The 17,009-nt window shown below is 40.2% G+C and overlaps 2 protein-coding genes across 6 annotated transcripts in view; one reads left to right on the top strand and one right to left on the bottom strand.

Moving 5' to 3' along the window:
• COA1 (cytochrome c oxidase assembly factor 1) overlaps positions 1–17,009 on the bottom strand; it is a 131,724-nt gene that overhangs the window by 23,979 nt on the left and 90,736 nt on the right. The window lies entirely within an intron of this gene.
• STK17A (serine/threonine kinase 17a) overlaps positions 1–17,009 on the top strand; it is a 61,155-nt gene that overhangs the window by 39,262 nt on the left and 4,884 nt on the right. Inside the window, exons 3-4 of the mRNA XM_048839097.2 lie at positions 3,624–3,768; positions 16,058–16,184. Of these exons, the coding sequence (XP_048695054.2) occupies positions 3,624–3,768; positions 16,058–16,184 (272 nt within the window). The remainder of the gene's footprint in view (positions 1–3,623; positions 3,769–16,057; positions 16,185–17,009) is intronic.

Below are 17,009 nucleotides of genomic sequence, written 5' to 3'. Positions count from 1 at the left end.
TTAACATAGTTTGCTTGCTTGTACCTTGATGTAGACTCCAATTTATACCAATTCCTAAACAGCGGGGGAGGGGAAGCAGCTCTATAACCAAAGAAAAATTGTAGCAATTGAAAACTTACTCCCCTTGAAGTTAGCATGCCCCTCAGTGACTATTCATGGATCAAATCCATTCGGTGAGGACTTACAGCAAACCAGAGATCTTTCCCAAACATCACAGCAGATGGAGCTGACTTTTCTACTGCAGTGTGCTTTCTCTGCTGCAAGACAGCCAAGTAACTTGACCTTTCTTGCTTTATTCCCCAATACATTTTTCTGTCTTGATTTGTTTCAATTATAAATTAGTTTCTGGGTTTTGTAACTTTTGTCATCCTTTGAATTTTTTGAACCTATAATCCCACTAAAATTCAGCCACAGCACAGTTTATTCCATCAGATCCTTCTAGTGATGGCAAAATATGTTGCAAGTCCAAATATTATGAAAAATGTGGTAGTGCTGCAGCTTTGATTCAGGATGTTTGTAGTTGTTTGATTTATAAGGTCCTCAAAACCTTAGGAAAGCCTAGACTCCAAAGGCAGCTCTCAGAAAGTGGTATTATTCTCTTCATTCCCCTCATACCTCCGCTTCTGCAAATAACAAAAAATCGGGAAGGTGCAAGAATGTAGATTTCCAATCATGTCATTTGTATTCTCACTGATGCAGCTAATCGTTGAGTGCTCTGGTACCCTTGGTACAATCAATCTTCATCTCAGAAGTCTGAGGTAGAAGGCATTTTTGATGTTTCTTAAGTCTTAACATGTAAGTACTCCACGGTTGAGAAACAGGTGGACATAGTGTATTTTAGTATTCCAGTATCTTGTGCCTTTCTTCATAATTCAGCCCATCACTATGGCTAACCCAGAGATGTGCCATCAAGACTTTCCTTTCCAGGGAAGGCAGTAGGACTGATCAGTCCCTTATGTGTAAAGACCCAATCCATCTCCCAGTGAAGTAACAGAAGTCTCTGTATTGACTTCAAAAGGAAGTTGGCCTAGGCCCTTAATCTTCTGCAAAGCAAAGAAGTAAATTTCTAAAGAGTGGTCTTATGGATGGTGCTGATGAAAGCAAAGGAAATGGTGAACTTCAAAGGGTATGTCTACTTCAAGCTGAGGGGGGGCGGGGTGTATGATTCTTAGCTTGAGAAGACATATTCAAGAGCTAGCTCTTATCAAGCTAGCATGCTAAAAATAGAATGTAGCTGCAGGAGCACAAGGAGCCGGAAGGGCTAGCTGCCCTGCATACGTATCTAGCATCTCTGATAGACACTTAGGGCGTCTGCTCCCTTTTGCTATTTGCACTGCTGCAACTGTATTCTATTTTTAGCATGCTAGTTTGACAAGAGCTAGCTGTTGAGTATATCTTCTCAAGTTGGGAATCACACCCCCAGCTCAGTGTAGACATATCCTATAGGAGCCTGGCGCATCACTGGATTTTCACTTTGCATTAATATGTTGAGAGCTCAGACTTTGAATATACTAAAATGAGAAAATCGAGCTTTTTATGAATTTTCATATTCTAAGACTTCCATAACTTAGTACCTATAAAAAAATAGAATCTAATAAAACAGCTCTTGGGTTTAAGTGCTATAATTGCTCTACATTTCAGTGCATAGATCTTTTTGTTTGGAAATACTCTCTTAATAGAGGAGGATTTTCATGTTAGTGTAACTGCAGTAAGGGGATATTTCTCCCGGTGACTGAGTTCCTGAACCTGCAACCTTTTTTTTCTCTTCTGAATGTAAAAGACTACTATAGTAGGTGGCTAGCCATTTTTGATGACCATATCTTTCCTACTACTTCACTTTCTTTTCTCTACAGAAAGAACTTAGTTGGTTAGCTGACAACACCAGCAAACTGTATCCTTACCACTGTATATAGGGCCCTACCAAATTCGCGGTCCATTTTGGTCAATTTCATGGTCATAGGATTTTTAAAATAATAAATTTCATTATTTCAGCAATTTAAATCTGAAATTTCATGGCGTTGTAATTGTAGGGCTCCTGACCCAAAAAGGAGTTGGGGCGGGGGGATCGCAAAGTTATTGTAGAGGGAGTTGTGTTACTGCTACCCTTACTTCTGCGCTGCTGCTGGCGGTGGTGCTGCCTTCAGAACTGAGAGCGGTGGCTGCTGGCCACGGGAGCCCAGCTCTGAAGGCAGAGCCGCTGCCAGCAGCAGCACAGAAGTAAGGGTGGCAGGGTATTGTATTGTCACCCTTACTTCTGTGCTGCTGCCTGCAGAGCTGGACTCTCAGTCAGCAGCTGCCACTCTCTGGCTGCCCGACTCTGAAGGCAGCAGTGCAGAACTAAGGGTGGCATGGTATGGTATTCCCACCCTTCTACACTGCTGCAGACGGGGTTCTGCTTACAGAGCTGAATGCCCGGCCAATGGCCACCACTCTCCAGCTGTACAGCTCTGTAGGAAGTGAAGTAAGGGTGGCAATTCCACTACACCCCCTAAAATAATCTTACAACCCCTCTGCAACTTCCTTTTGGGTCAGGACCCCCAATTTGAGAAATGCTCGTCACCCCCATGAAATCCGTATAGTATAGGGTAAAAGCACACAAAAGACCAGATTTGGTAGGGCCCTAACTAAATATTTTATAATTTTGTAAGAAACCTATAAACAGACAAAACAGAATGCCAAGAATGGTCTGCATAAATCATGGTTTAACAGGATTTGCTTAAGCCCGTCATCTGCAAGTTGGTGATACTCTCATACAGAGTTCTCCATTAGTTCCTGTAAGTCCTAGTATGCAGTTGAAGATTTTTAAAATCCTCTTTTGGTTTGTTTTATGTCTGATAAGACTTAATCTAGAAATTAATGGCTTTAAAGGCTCATTGTAGACTAACTAGACCCTTTTTTATTTTATAGTTCATTGATCTAATCAGTTGTGTAAATTATGCATGTCTTTAATTCACATTGCTTAATCAGATGTACGTTTTAATCTCTTTTAAAAAATAATTCTCTATAAAGAGAAAAAATTTACTTTTTAATATTATAACATATGGCACTTAATGTAGTCAGATATTTTTTGAATTTGTAGCCTTATTTTGAAATATAAATCTTGTACTAATAATTATCATTCCAGATTGCTTAGTCCAGTTGTGAATAAAGATTTTTTTTTTACAGGAAAAAAAACATAGAAAATGTCAATGGAGTAAAAGAACAGTATTGTAGAACAATAATTCCTTTCTCCTTGAGTTCCATTGCTATTACTATTGAGAAGAGAAGACTAGAATTATGTAGTGTTAGGGATTTGTAAACACTTGACATTTTTACTGATGTATCAGTATGTAATTATCAGGGAAAATTTGAGCCTATCTACAAAGTTCATTCACTCACTCTTGCCATCTTTAAACGCTCAGACACTATGGTGAGCATGCTGTTGATATAGAGAGATGATACCACGATACTGAGAGAATTTGCTTGCCAAAAGTGCTTGCTGTAGGCAAGCAGAACTTTGTAAGGCTGATGTGTAAAAGTCATTCATTCTAAAGAATAGTAAATACTACCATAACCAGAATAGAATGAGTTGGACACAGTGTCATTTCTTTTGAAATTAAAATGGATTTTTTTTTCTTCCATAGTGCTGCTGGAGGTGAAATCTTTGACCAGTGTGTGGCTGAAAGGGAAGAAGCCTTCAAAGAAAAAGATGTTAAGCGGCTTATGAGGCAGATTTTAGAAGGAGTTTCATTTTTACACAGAAATAATGTAGTACATCTTGACTTGAAGGTAAGTGTGTGTACTTTTCTCATGGAGTATGTCCACACTGTAATAAAACACCTATGGCTGGGCTGGGTCAGCTGACTTGGGCTTGCATGAGGGACCCAGAGCCCAAGCTCCAGCCTGAGCCCAAATGTCTACACTGCAGTTTTATAGCCATGCAGTCTGAGCCCTATGAGCCCAAGTCAGGTGACACAGGCCTTTGATTGCAATGTAGACATACCCATAGTTAGTTGTTAATAGATGCTGACTCAGTGCTATAATGCCTTAGTAATGCTAATTTATAAATAAAAACAATGTGCATATACGTCTATGCACTTCCCAAAGCGCACAGTTCACCTTTTGGGGGGTACAATAGATATTAGCAATTTTGGCCTTACATAATAAGTTTCTGAAAGTTACAAGTGTCTATGAAATATGGATCTAAAATTGCTAATATATGTTGCACAACCAAACAGATAAAGTTTTTAACTTACTGTTGCTAAAAACAAAGCTAAGCTTCATGCAGTGCTCCCTCATTAAAGTGGAATTTAAGTATTTTTTGTGCTCTAGTAACATTTTTAAAAAGTAAATTGACATTTATATAGACCTGGGTGACAGTTTGTGCTTTGTGAAATTTGGAAAAAATTGGTTAAGAAATTGAACATAGCTGTAACTGCACTGAAAATAAATATACCATTCCAGTACTAAGTGCTCACAAAAGGCTGCTAAGCAGCTGTACTTGGATTCATATGGACTGATGCATTGCATTATGATACTGCATTTGACAACTTAGTATTTTAAAGAAACTTCAAAAGCCACTTAAGTCAACATTTGCCAACTGTTGTCATTCATTAAGAAAAGATTGATGTATAAACTGTAGTAACTGCTGGCTAAGGCTGACTTCAGGTTGAATAGTTCAACCATGTGATAAAACCTTGACTCAGATTAGGTTTCTTTGGTCAAGAAACTCATTTATGGTTCCCATGGCAATTATAAACTGGTACTTTTTCTGCATAGGTAGTATCATTTTGCATTACTATATACAGTCTGGTGCTACCAGACAGTTATTTCTGTGGGAGTGTTAACTTAGAATTTCCTGTGTTTTCTGCACAATTTTTGATGATGGAATTCATTTTTCAATGGTGGAAAGTTTTTGTGGGTGTGTGTGTTTTTTTGTTTTTTTTTTTTCTTCAAAATAAATACCATAGTTTCTTGTCTGGTTTTATCGAGATTATTGTGGGTTGTTGGGCAATATAATCTTTAAGTACAGAATGATCAAATGAAGACTGTAAATGCAACTACTTGGTAAATACAAATGTAGAAATACTATAAAACTACTTCCAGCCTACCCAGAAGTAGCTTAGTTATCTGCATTTATATATTATGCATTCTGATAGGCTTAACTTGTCTACTGTACAGCAAAATCTGATATAATTTGTTCTGGGGATAGCAGCCAAAAATGACAGGGGAGCATGAGAACTCAGGAAGATTAGCCAAAGAGATTATTGGGTCCAAGACACCTTGCCATGTCAGACACAGAATCTGTCCTGGCGTACACCTTGAATGAGTACCATGCTATTTTAAATTCCTAACAGAAAATAAAATTCTTTTGATTTTGTTGATACCTGGCTGACGTGTTGCCTAACCTTTTGTCTCTGAGGAACTGGTTTTACACTCTCTTCCCTAGACTCAGAACACGTCTTTAGTAATATCCTACAATAGAATAACTTTAACTTTGCATACAGTGTTGCCACACACATTTTACCAGAACAATAATGACCAGTAAATTATGAATTTTCAGATTATTCCTAACGGCATACTTGGTATGAAATTTATCAGAATCTTGTAAAAGGGTTGAACATAGGGGTATACAGGCTGTCACACATACTAAGTTTTTTGAAATCTTTTAAAGCAGAGGAAATTTGATGACCTGATCTCAGTGATGTGGATGCAGAAACAGTGTGGCCACGTAATGTGGTTAAATGTGAAGGCTGCATCTTATTTGCCAACTATTGCCAAACTGGCAAAACTACCTCAAACTGGCTGGTAAGGTTGTTCTATTTGGGTCTCAACTGGAACCAGTGCCCTCCCTCAGTCCTCAGCCCAGCGAGGGACCCTGCTGGATGCCTGAGTCCAGACCCACCTCCTCTCTTCCATGCCAGAAGTAGAGTGGTTGAGATGAGAGGAGTCACAAGCTGTGCACGACAGAGGCATACAGAATTACCATGCAATGTGACTGCCCGGCACCAGATCCCAAGCAGTTACTGGGTTACTTAAGGCTTTCTCACCACCTGCCATAGTTGCAGCAGTTGTAATTTAAATCCCAAATCAGATCTTCTGAATGTTGGATGGAAGGTGGAAAAAATCATTTGGCGATCTTCCATTTTTGCCATATGAGAAAATATGCTTTGACCGCAAAACTGGTGAACAGCCTAGTCCCCAGCATCATAGGAAATCCAGCATACCAGTTTAAGTGTGGGAAAAGTGGAGCTGAAACAGGGAGAAGACAATGGCTACCCTACCCAAGTAGCAAACTGTATCATCCACCAGATGGGAGCCAATCACCTGACCCTGCTCCACCCCCATCCCTCCAGTGGCATTGGGCAGGATGCTCCCCAGAATCTGGGCCCAGATGACCTCCCCATACCCTGTGGCACAAGGAAGTGGGGGAGGGGAGGTGGAGAAGACCAGCCCTCAAACAGTGAGTGTGAAGGCATGGTGGGGAACAAAGGGGAAGGGTGATGTGGAGCACTTCTTCAGCTGCTCCCTTTTGAAATCGTTCTCTTCCCCCGCCAGACTCCACTGCTCCTGGCCCCATCCCCAAATGGGGGTGAGTATTTATAGCACCATGTAAATCGAACCCAAGTGAATTGGAACTTTTAAGATTTGTCTGCTTGTTTATATCTAAGTGAAGCAGCAGCATAAGAACACTTAAAAAATCTCTAGTGTAAATGTCTTCTGATGGTTTGTGAATGCTGAATATTAATTTTTCTGCTATATTCTGTTGCTACTGATTTTGTTTATCTATACATTACTGCACTTTGTAAGTAATGCTACCAGCAAATTTAAAAGTCTTAAACTGAACAACATTGAACACACAATGCTGTCCGGAAAGCTAGTTTATCTGCTAAAACAGATGTCTCACAATATTTACTATCGGAGATGCATCCATATGGCTGTTTGATCCTGGCCAATCTGATTTTCTTTCTAAATCTTTATTCATTTTATCTTTGGGTTTGGTGTTTTTTGTCTACAGTTCATTAACTCCAAACTCTAATCCCAAATATAAAAAAATAAGTCATACTTATAGTAATCAGTAACAACGTAAAGAAACAGTTTCCTCTCTGATCTCTCTTGTTTTTAGAGTTTTATAAGACTCAGAAGGACTGATCAGATGAGTATATTTACACAAGATATACAATCCCTCTGTTATTTTTGCAGGTGTAAGCATGATATTTGGCCATATACAATACAATTTGGTTATGTCATAATGTGACAAATTATGTAACACCATGATGGGGGGTTGTGTGTCTGAACGTATAGTGTGGCCCAGTGGCAAGAGTCTGTGGGGCCAGTAATGGGGGAACCTGGCCCCTCCCTGCTCCATTGGGTTCCAACCCAGGACCCTGTGACGGGCAGCTCAAATGTGTGGCCTAGGGCCAGAGGCAGATTAGTGAGTAGATGAACAAAAAGCAAGAAGAACGCATCACAAAATTAACTTGTAAGTGTATTTGAATTTTAATCTTCTAGTGTGCTGTTATACTAGTAAAGTCTTTTGCATATTTTGTGAAAGTAATGAAGTCTTACTAACATGGATCCTTTTTTACAGTCTGTTAAGTCTTTGAAGGGGGAAAAGACCACTGTTCTGACTCCTTTTCTGGAGAGCTCCATAATGTCTCATTTCATAATATTGGCAAATGAGCTCTAGGTTAGTTTTTAACCTAACCAGGCAGTATGTTTGAAGATCCATTGACACCTTTTCCTTTGGATGGTAATGGTTTCCTAAGGGCATGCAGGATGGTCCATTTTACAAGCCAGAGATCTGGAAATCAAACCTGAGTTCTGTTCCGTGTTCTGCTGTTGATTACCATGTGACTTTGAACTCTCTTCCTTCATCCCGAAAGTGGGAACGATAAGCTTACCCAGTAATTTAAAACACTCTGAGATTTACTAAGTATTACTAATTTGTTGGTATTTGGGAGACTTGCTTGCACAGAATATATTTGGCAAGCAGTGTGTCTAACTCCGATGGCCAAAGGGATAAATGAATCTGGCCTAAAATGTTTGCCTTATTCTAACACTAGTTTCATGTCTGGATCTCTGGAAGGTTTCCTTTCTTTTGTCTGGACCAAATAAAGAGCTTTAGAAAGATCTATCCAGCTTTTTGTGGTGGTTGACACCTCCACATTAGGTCAGACTATATCCAAAAGAATTTAATCAAAACGTTTGTCTATATGTGACTGTTATTGTTACAGTTTAGAAGGATTGTCTCTGAAGAATCAAGTTAAACTCTAGTCAGACCAGTCTATGGCACTGACAGCCTCCTTCAAACCATGTCTTTCCCATGATATTTGCAAGACTTCCATTGAGAGACTAAATGCTGTTGCATTTTACACTGTAGAAAAGTCTAACTTTGAGTTGGCTTACCATGGGTTCAGAGTTGCCACCTGTCCCACTTTTCCCCTGCAGGATTTGTGTCTTGTCCCACTGAGTGGTTGTCATATCCTGACTTCAGTAGAGGTTTTCTGCTCTTTTTTTAAAGAGCAAAATTCAGTGATGCAAGATTTTATTGACTTGAAGTGAAAGTAAATACATTAGGTCACGAACTTAGAATCAAACATCACAACATTGCTGTACTGCTTTTATTTTAATCCAGAGTTGATGGATAGGCTTAGGCTGAAGTTTTCTCTCCCTCTCCCCTGTACCCCATCCCCTTTATGCTGGATAAAAGATCCAGAGTAGTTTAAAGAGGCTTCCTTATTTTATATTGGTGTTTGGTTGATAAACTTAATCTCTGGTTGTGGGGAGGGGAATTGTGAATGGAGAAGCACGTGGAAAAAGGAGAAAATGTAGGGAAGAAGGAAGAGAACCCAATCTGCGGAGGCGGGGGGAGAAGGGAGTAAGAAATGAAAACCTAGGAAAAGATGCACCATTTATCTGTAAGAAAGAAATGAGAAAACAGAGTGAAGTCAGGAAGGAAAAAGTTTAAGAAATGTTCTACATGCAGCACCATCCTTCATCCGCTGTTTATCTGCTTCTCCTGTCAGTGGTTTGGCACCTTCTTCTATTCATGAAATGCTGTCCCCCAAAACCACTAGCAAAATTACTGCAGTCTTCAGAACAGTGGTGTAACTCCATTCCTGCTATGCCTACCATAAAGTGTCTAATGCAGTGGCTAGGCAAGTGGCCTGTTATAAATGAAAATTAATCAGTCTCTTAGAATGATCAAATAACTGCATGAAACTAGAGTACTTCTTAGATAAAGGTAAAGCATTATACACATGTTGTAATTATCCCCAAAAACAAGCATTAAACTCAAGTTCACAATTAAGGTTAAACTTAAAAAAAAATTCAAAAATGTTAAATTTGAGGCTATGAAGTTGAAATAAATTTAATCTGGGACTATAAATACTATTATACACAAATACTCGTAATTATTTAGTAATGGCATGGCATCACTACAGGGTAGAATTAAGGTATATAGGTACCCTACCTGCATTTCCATTCTTTTAAGCATAACCTTAACTCTGAATTTCTTGAGTTGGTAATGTTTGTTTACCTTTGAGTGAGTGATACGTAATCCACTTTATTGCCAGTTCAGTGTAGTCTTGATCTAGGAATATCCTTGTTTTTCCTTTTGAATATTAAAAACTTCATAGATGAATGTGAATCAAGAACCCCCATAGAATGTTTACCTGTGATATTTGTAATTATTTGAAGATATATAGTAACAAAATTTCAATCTTCTTTGAACTTTTAGGGCCAGATTCACCAGTACATTTTGCTTTACTTTGCTGAAACAATGCAAAGTGACCAGAATATACTGACTTCTATGTTCCCCTCCAGGCTCTAATTTGTACTTTGCTCAGGATTCACTGTCTTCTCTGAGATAGCTTGGCTTATCTCTGTTTTGAAAGCGGGCATCTTTGCTCTGCATACTTTTAGCTTCACTCCCATTGAGCACAATAAAAGAGGGCACTTCATGGTCTTCTCTGTAGATGAATTTTATTCTTCAACCCCGTCAAAGTAATTTTCAGTTACAAAAAATGGCATATTAATAACTATTTAATCCCTAATCTTCAAATGTAACCAATGTACAAGATTTCAGAGTTGTAACCATAGGGAAATTTTGAAGAGTCTGTATTATTCTGTTAAGACCCTTTGGGGCAAAGCAATGGTCTGACAGGGTGCTTAATTTATTAAAAGGACCCATTTTGAAATTTTTGGCTCAATTAATAAACTAATTTCCCTGTCAACACTCAAACTTCTTTTGGAATTCAAGTGTTATAAGTTTGGGGAGGATAAGCTTTATTCTTCACAGATAACAGTGGTTGAATCCTTGCTTTAAGTGCAAAATTCAACTTAACCTGAACTATGGAACCATGACAGGCGCTGTCATAATATATAACAATGAAGGCAAAACTACATATTATGTCCTTGGCTTATCTACATTACCATATATTCCTAATGCTATTACGCATCTTTTGCCCCACTCTGCGTTGTAAGCTATGCCCATCAGTTGCATCCTGTCGTTATTCATATTGTAAACTTAGAGGTGGGGACATAAAAAAAAAAAAAAATTTACTTTGTCCAGTGCACATTACAGTGGGTCCCCAATCCTAATTGGGGCCTTTGAGTGTTACTCTGTGTGTGTGTGAATTAATTCTTGATTTTTAAAAATAATATTTTATATAAGTCAATTGATATTTCAATAAGAATTAGATTATCTTGAGCAGTATAACTGTCCTGTTTGTAAAAAGCAATGGATGTCATTGAAGAGTAAACTTATTTTGGCAACTATACCTCACTTAATAAAATCCTGATGACTCTTCTTATGAGGCTTACAGTTTTCATGAAACATTGCCAGTAAAACTTCTCTCACTTAAATATTGCTTTCTCTGTTTTCCCTTTCATATAACAACTAAGTTGCCCACTGTGAGGTGTGTCTAAGGGTATGTCTACACTGCCGTCAGAAGTGTGGCTATCTCAGTGGCTCTCAACCACACCAGACTAGCCCTTTTAGGAGTTTGATTTGTCTTGCATATCCCAGAGTTTCACTTCACAATATTTATATTCCATAAGCTAGCAACAAAATCAGACCTAGAAATACAAAAGTTTCACAGCAATTACTTACTTTCTCATTTTTACCATACAGTTATAAAATGAGTCAATTGGAATATAAATGTACTTACATTTCAGTGTATAGTATCTATAGCAGTATAAAGAAGTCATTGTCTGTATGAAATTTTAGTTTGCACTGACTTTGCTAGTGCTTTTTATGTAGCCTGTTGTAAAACTAGGCACTATTTAGATGAGTCGATGTACTTCCTCGAAGATCTCTGCATACCCCTCATTGAGAACCACTGGGCTATAGCCTATATAACCCTGCTGAGCTAGCTTTTTTTCTAGCTGGCTTGAATAGCCATGGCAATAAGACCATGACAGCATGGGCTGTGCAGCTCGTATGGGACCCTGGGTATGTACCTGAGTGGCTAGCCCATTCTATTGTGCTGCTGCAGCTTCCCTGTTGTCATTTGACCTGGCTATTTCAAAGCTAGCTTGTGTACATCTACACATGTTGCAGCCACACCTCTGATTGCCATGGCATGGAGATCAGTATATATGCACATTTGTTTTTTTCAATACAAATTAGTACAGAACAAACCAGAATTATAAAACATGCTCCTGTACAGTGCCATAAGCTTCAGCGTGACAACCTAGTGCCACTTGGTGAGAGAATTTACTATTGATATATGCAGTGAACATGATCTGTGTATTGCCTTCTTTGTGCCAACTCACTTTTGCAAGAATGGAGGAATTTATTAAAGCTATTACAGTATTTAAAACTTCCTAAAGTGTCCTAAAAATGTAGCAGGCATAACTGGCCTGAGCATTTTTAAACATGCTTGCATAATACTTTACTTTCCTACCCAATAACATAGCATCATAGAAGATTAGGGTTGGAAGAGAGCTCAAGAGGTCCTCTAGTCCAACCCCCTGCTCAAAGCAGGACCAACACCAACTAAATCATCCCAGCTTTGGCTTTGTCAAGCCGGCCTTAAAAACCTCTAAGGATGGAGATTCCACCATCTCCCTAGGAAACCCATTACAGTGCTTCACTACCCTCCTAGTGAAATAGTTTTTCCTAATATCCAACCTAGACCTCCCCCACTGCAGCTTGAGACCATTGTTCCTTGCTCTGTCATCTGCCACCACTGAGAACAGCCTAACTACATCCTCTTTAGAACCCCACTTCAGGTAGTTGAAGGCTGCTATCAAATCCCTCCTCACTTTTCTCTTCCACAGACTAAATAATCCCAGTTCCCTCAGCCTCTCCTCATAAGTCATGTGCTCCAGCCCCTGATAATTTTTGTTGCCCTCCGCTGGACTCTCTCCAATTTGTCCACATCCTTTCTGTAGTGGGGGGCCCAAAACTGGACACAATACTCCAGATGTGGCCTCACCAGTGCCGAACAGAGGGGAATAATCGCTTCCCTCGACCTGCTGGCAGTGCTCCTACTAATACAGCCCAATATACCGTTAGCCTTCTTGGCAACAAGAGCACACTGCTGATTCATATCCAACTTCCCATTCACTGAAATCCCTCGGTCCTTTTCTGCAGAGCTGCCGCTTAGCCAGTCAGTCCCCAGCCTGTAGCAGTGTATGGGATTCTTCCGTCGTAAGTGTGGGACTCTGCACTTGTCCTTGTTGAACTCATCAGATTTCTTTTGGCCCAATCCTCCAATTTGTCTAGGTCACTCTGGACCCTATCCCTACCCTCCAGTATATCTACCGCTCCCCCAAGCTTAATGTCATCCGCGAACTTGCTGAGGGTGCAATCCATCCCATCATGTAGATCATTAATAAAGATGTTGAACAAAACCGGCACCAGGACAGACCCCTGGTGCTCTCCGCTTGATATGGGCTGCCAACTAGACATCGAGCTGTTGAGCCCAACGATCTAGCCAGCTTTCTATCCACCTTAAAGTCCATTCATCCAATTTATACTTCTTTTAACTTGCTGGCATAAATACTGTGCGAGACTGTATCAAAAGCTTTGCTAAAGTCAATATATATCACGTCCACCGCTTTCCCCATATCCACAGAGCCAGTTATCTCATCATAGAAGGCAATCAGGTTCGTCAGGCATGACTTGCCTTTGGAGAATCCATGTTGACTGTTCCTGATCACCTTCCTCTCCTCCAAGTGATTCAAAATGGATTCCTTGAGGACCTGCTCCATGATTTTTCCATGGACTGAGGTGAGGCTGACTGGTCTATAGTTCCCTGGATTCTCTTTCCCTTTTTTAAAGATGGGTACTATATTTGCCTTTTTCCAATTGTCTGGGACCTTCCATAATCACCACGAGTTTTCAAAGATAATGGCCAATGGCTCTGCAATCACATCAGCAAACTTCCTCAGCACCCTCAGATGCATTAGATCTGGCCCCATGGACTTGTGTATGTCCAGCTTTTCTAAATAGTCCTTAACTTGTTCTTTCACTACTGAGAGCTACTCACCTCCTTCCCATACTATGCTGCCCAGTGCAGCAGTCTGGGAGCTGACCTTGTCTGTGAAGACACAGATAAAAAAACGATTGAGTACTTCAGCTTTTTCCACATCATCTGTTACTAGGTTGCCTCCCCCATTCAGTAAGGGTCCCACGCTTTCCCTGACCTTTTTCTTGTTGCTAACATACCTGTAGAAACTCTTCTTGTTACCCTTCACATCCCTTGCTAGCTGCAACTCTAATTGTGCTTTGGCCTTCCTGATTACATGCCTGCATGCTCGAGCAATATTTTTATAGTCCTCCCATGTCATCTGTTCAAGTTTCCGCTTCTTGTAAGCTTCCTTTTTGCATTTAAGCTCACTGAAGATTTCTGTTAAGCCAAGCTGGTCGCCTGCCATATTTGCTATTTTTTCTGCACATCAGGATGGTTGTTCCTGTGCCCTCAATAAGGCTTCTTTAAAATTCAGCCAGCTCTCCTGGACTCCTTTCCCCCTCATATTAGCCTCCCAGGGGATCCTGCCCATCTGTTTCCCTGAGAAAGTCAAAGTCTGCTTTTCTGAAGTCCAGGGTCCGTATTCTGCTGCTCTCCTTTCTTCCTTTTGTCAGGATCTTGAACTCTATCATCTCATGGTCACTGCTGCCCAGGTTGCCACCCACTTCTACTTCCCCTACCAGTTCTTCCCTGTTTGCGAGCAGCAAGTCAAGAGGAGCACGGCCCCTAGTTGGTTCCTCCAGCACTTGCACCAGGAAGTTGTCTCCAACACTCTTCCAAAAACTTCCTGGATTGTCTGTGCACTGCTGTGTTGCTCTCCCAGCAGATGTCAGGGTGATTGAAGTCCCCCATGAGGACCAGGGCCTGTAATCTGGAAACTTCTGTTAGTTGTCCGAAGAAAGCCTCGTGTACCTCATCCTCCTAACATTTGTCCGCCACGACCATACCACAGTACAGAATTAGCCTGAAGATTTTGGAGAGGGTTAATGTGCAGATTCTAGAACCACCAGCAGTTGGTTGGCTGATGCTTGCTTCTTTCTGTTCCTTCCCAATTCACAGATTGATCTGGGGGCAGAGGTGAAAGTAAGCCGGTATGCTCCGGTACGGTGTACCGGTAAGAGCCGGTGCACCGTACCGGGGCAGCCTGGCTTCCCCAGGGGGGCAATTTAAAGGGCCTGCGGCTCCCAGCAGTGGCTGAAGCCCCAGGCCCTTTAAATTGCTTCCAGAGCCCCGCTGCTGGAGCCCTGGGGTAGTGGCTGCGGGGCTCCAGTGGCTATTTAAAGGGCCCAGGGCTCCCCTGCTTCTACTGCCCGCCCTTTAAATAGCCGCCGTAGCCCAGCCACTGCTATTCCAGGGCTCTGGGGGCTATTTAAAGGACTGGGGCAGTAGAAGCAGGGGAGCCCCGGGCCCTTTAAATAGCCCCCGGAGCTCTGAGCTGCTACTGCTACCCCGGTGGGGGAGGGGAGAGGGCACTTACCTTACAGGGTGGGCTGGGGCTGGCTCTGACCCCCTCAGCTCTACCCCTTCCAGGGGCCAGAGCTGGCCCCAGCGTACCGGTAAGTCACTCGACTTACTTTCACCCCTGTCTGGAGGGTCTTCCAGAAATATAGGAACCTGTGACTGAGTGGATTTCATGGGACCCAACGATCAACCAGATGGGGACTGTGAATAATGTGATCTTTTGGAAATATCAGTGACAAACATAAGTCAATCTTTGCAAGGAAAAGAGGAAAAACTTATGAAAACGAGTATTCCTGACATCCTTATTTCATCAAAACCCTGAAGATCCATAGTCTTGGTCTCCATGGTCCCCTAAGCCTGACTTTGGTAGTACTCAGAAAATATTTTACCATGGAACTTCTTTAATGATTACAAACATAATTTTGAAGGATGACAGACAAGGAATTCATTACTACAGGAGAAAACACACGTTTATGCAAGGTTAGCATTTGACTTACATGTTGATTCTTAAAGTAAACAGTCCAAGTGCCTGAAAAATTTAACACTTTATGTTCTTGTAGATAGTAAATTTAAATGTTCTAAAATAAAATGTTTTTTAGTTCTAATAGCAAAAGCAGAATTGAGGTCGGTCAGTCACAATAGATAAAATCGCTGTATCTCAGAACAGACTGTCTGAAATAACTAACATGCTTTTTTATATCTTTAGAGTTGAAGACACTGAAATAAAAAGTGTCTTAAAATGTCAGTGTCTTCTAATAAATTAGAGCTCCACAGTAATAAAAGCAAGTAAGTGATGGCAAAAATATTGATGGAGTCTCCACATATAGATGGTGTTAAACTGTAGGTACTGGTGTATTTTTAGAAATATCCTAGTCTGAGAATGGCAGATGTTTGATTTCTCAGCCATACAGATACCATCCTACTGTTGGAGTCTTATTTTCCAGTGTAAGTCCTTGACTAATGGAGACTTAAAAAAAAAAAAAAAAAAGTGCTTTTTTTTTAAAATGTGCTGAAAAATGCATCCTCTTTATTTTTGTGCTCAAAACAAAACTGCACTCCTACAATACTATAGTCAAGTATAGATTTGAGTGCTTAAAAAGCCTGGTCATTTCTTTGATTCTTTTGTTTTTCAGCCCCAGAATATTCTGCTAACTAGTGAATCTCCTTTGGGAGACATTAAGATAGTTGATTTTGGCCTTTCCAGAATACTGAAAAGCAGTGAAGAGCTAAGAGAAATTATGGGAACTCCTGAATATGTGGGTAAGTACAGTAGAACCTCAGAGTTGCAAACACCAGAGTTACAAACTTACCAGTCAACCACACACCTCATTTGGAACTGGAAATACGCAATCAGACAGCAGCAGAGACAGAAAAAAAGGAAATACATTACAGTAACTGTGGTAAATGTAAACTACTAAAAAAATAGTTTAAAAAAAATTGACATAGTAAGGAAACTGTTCCTATGCTTGTTTCATTTAAATTAAGATGGTTAAAAGCAGCATTTTTCTTCTGCATAGTAAAGCTTCAAAGCTCTATTAAGTCAATGTTCAGTTGTAAACTTTTGAAAGAACAACCATAATGTTTTGTTCAGAGTTACGAACAACCTCAATTCCTGAGCTGTTCATAACTCTGAGCTGCTTCTTTGGATTTGATGTTGTCTGGAAGTAATATTTACAAAAGAAAGGAAAAACCTTCAACTTTAGACAATCATAATCCTATAAATTACTCTGTAACAATACAAAAGATGAATGCCTTTACCATTTATACAGATCCAAATGCTAGAAGATAGTGTTTCTGTATGGCATCATTAGACATTAATAGAAGTCCAGTACAAATACAGGATCATAAGAAAAATCTTAATACATTAAATTATAGCTTTAAAGTGAAATAACTGGAGCCACTAACACCCTTGCCCTTAGCATTTTAAAAACTATAACTTGAACTTATTTGGCAGGAACTTATGTTCTGTGAGTGAAAAACATTTGTCTGCTTTGTTTGCAATCTATAGTATGAGCTGGTCCCTGAGTTTTCTGCAGTGCTGTGGAAATGGGGAGACAATTAACATCTGGCTGTAGAACGAATATC

This window comes from Caretta caretta, chromosome 2, assembly GCF_965140235.1.
Source record: "Caretta caretta isolate rCarCar2 chromosome 2, rCarCar1.hap1, whole genome shotgun sequence".
Taxonomy (NCBI): Eukaryota; Metazoa; Chordata; order Testudines; family Cheloniidae; genus Caretta; species Caretta caretta.
The sequence above is the reverse complement of the archived record's forward strand: the minus strand, read 5'-3'. Positions and strand labels throughout refer to the sequence as shown.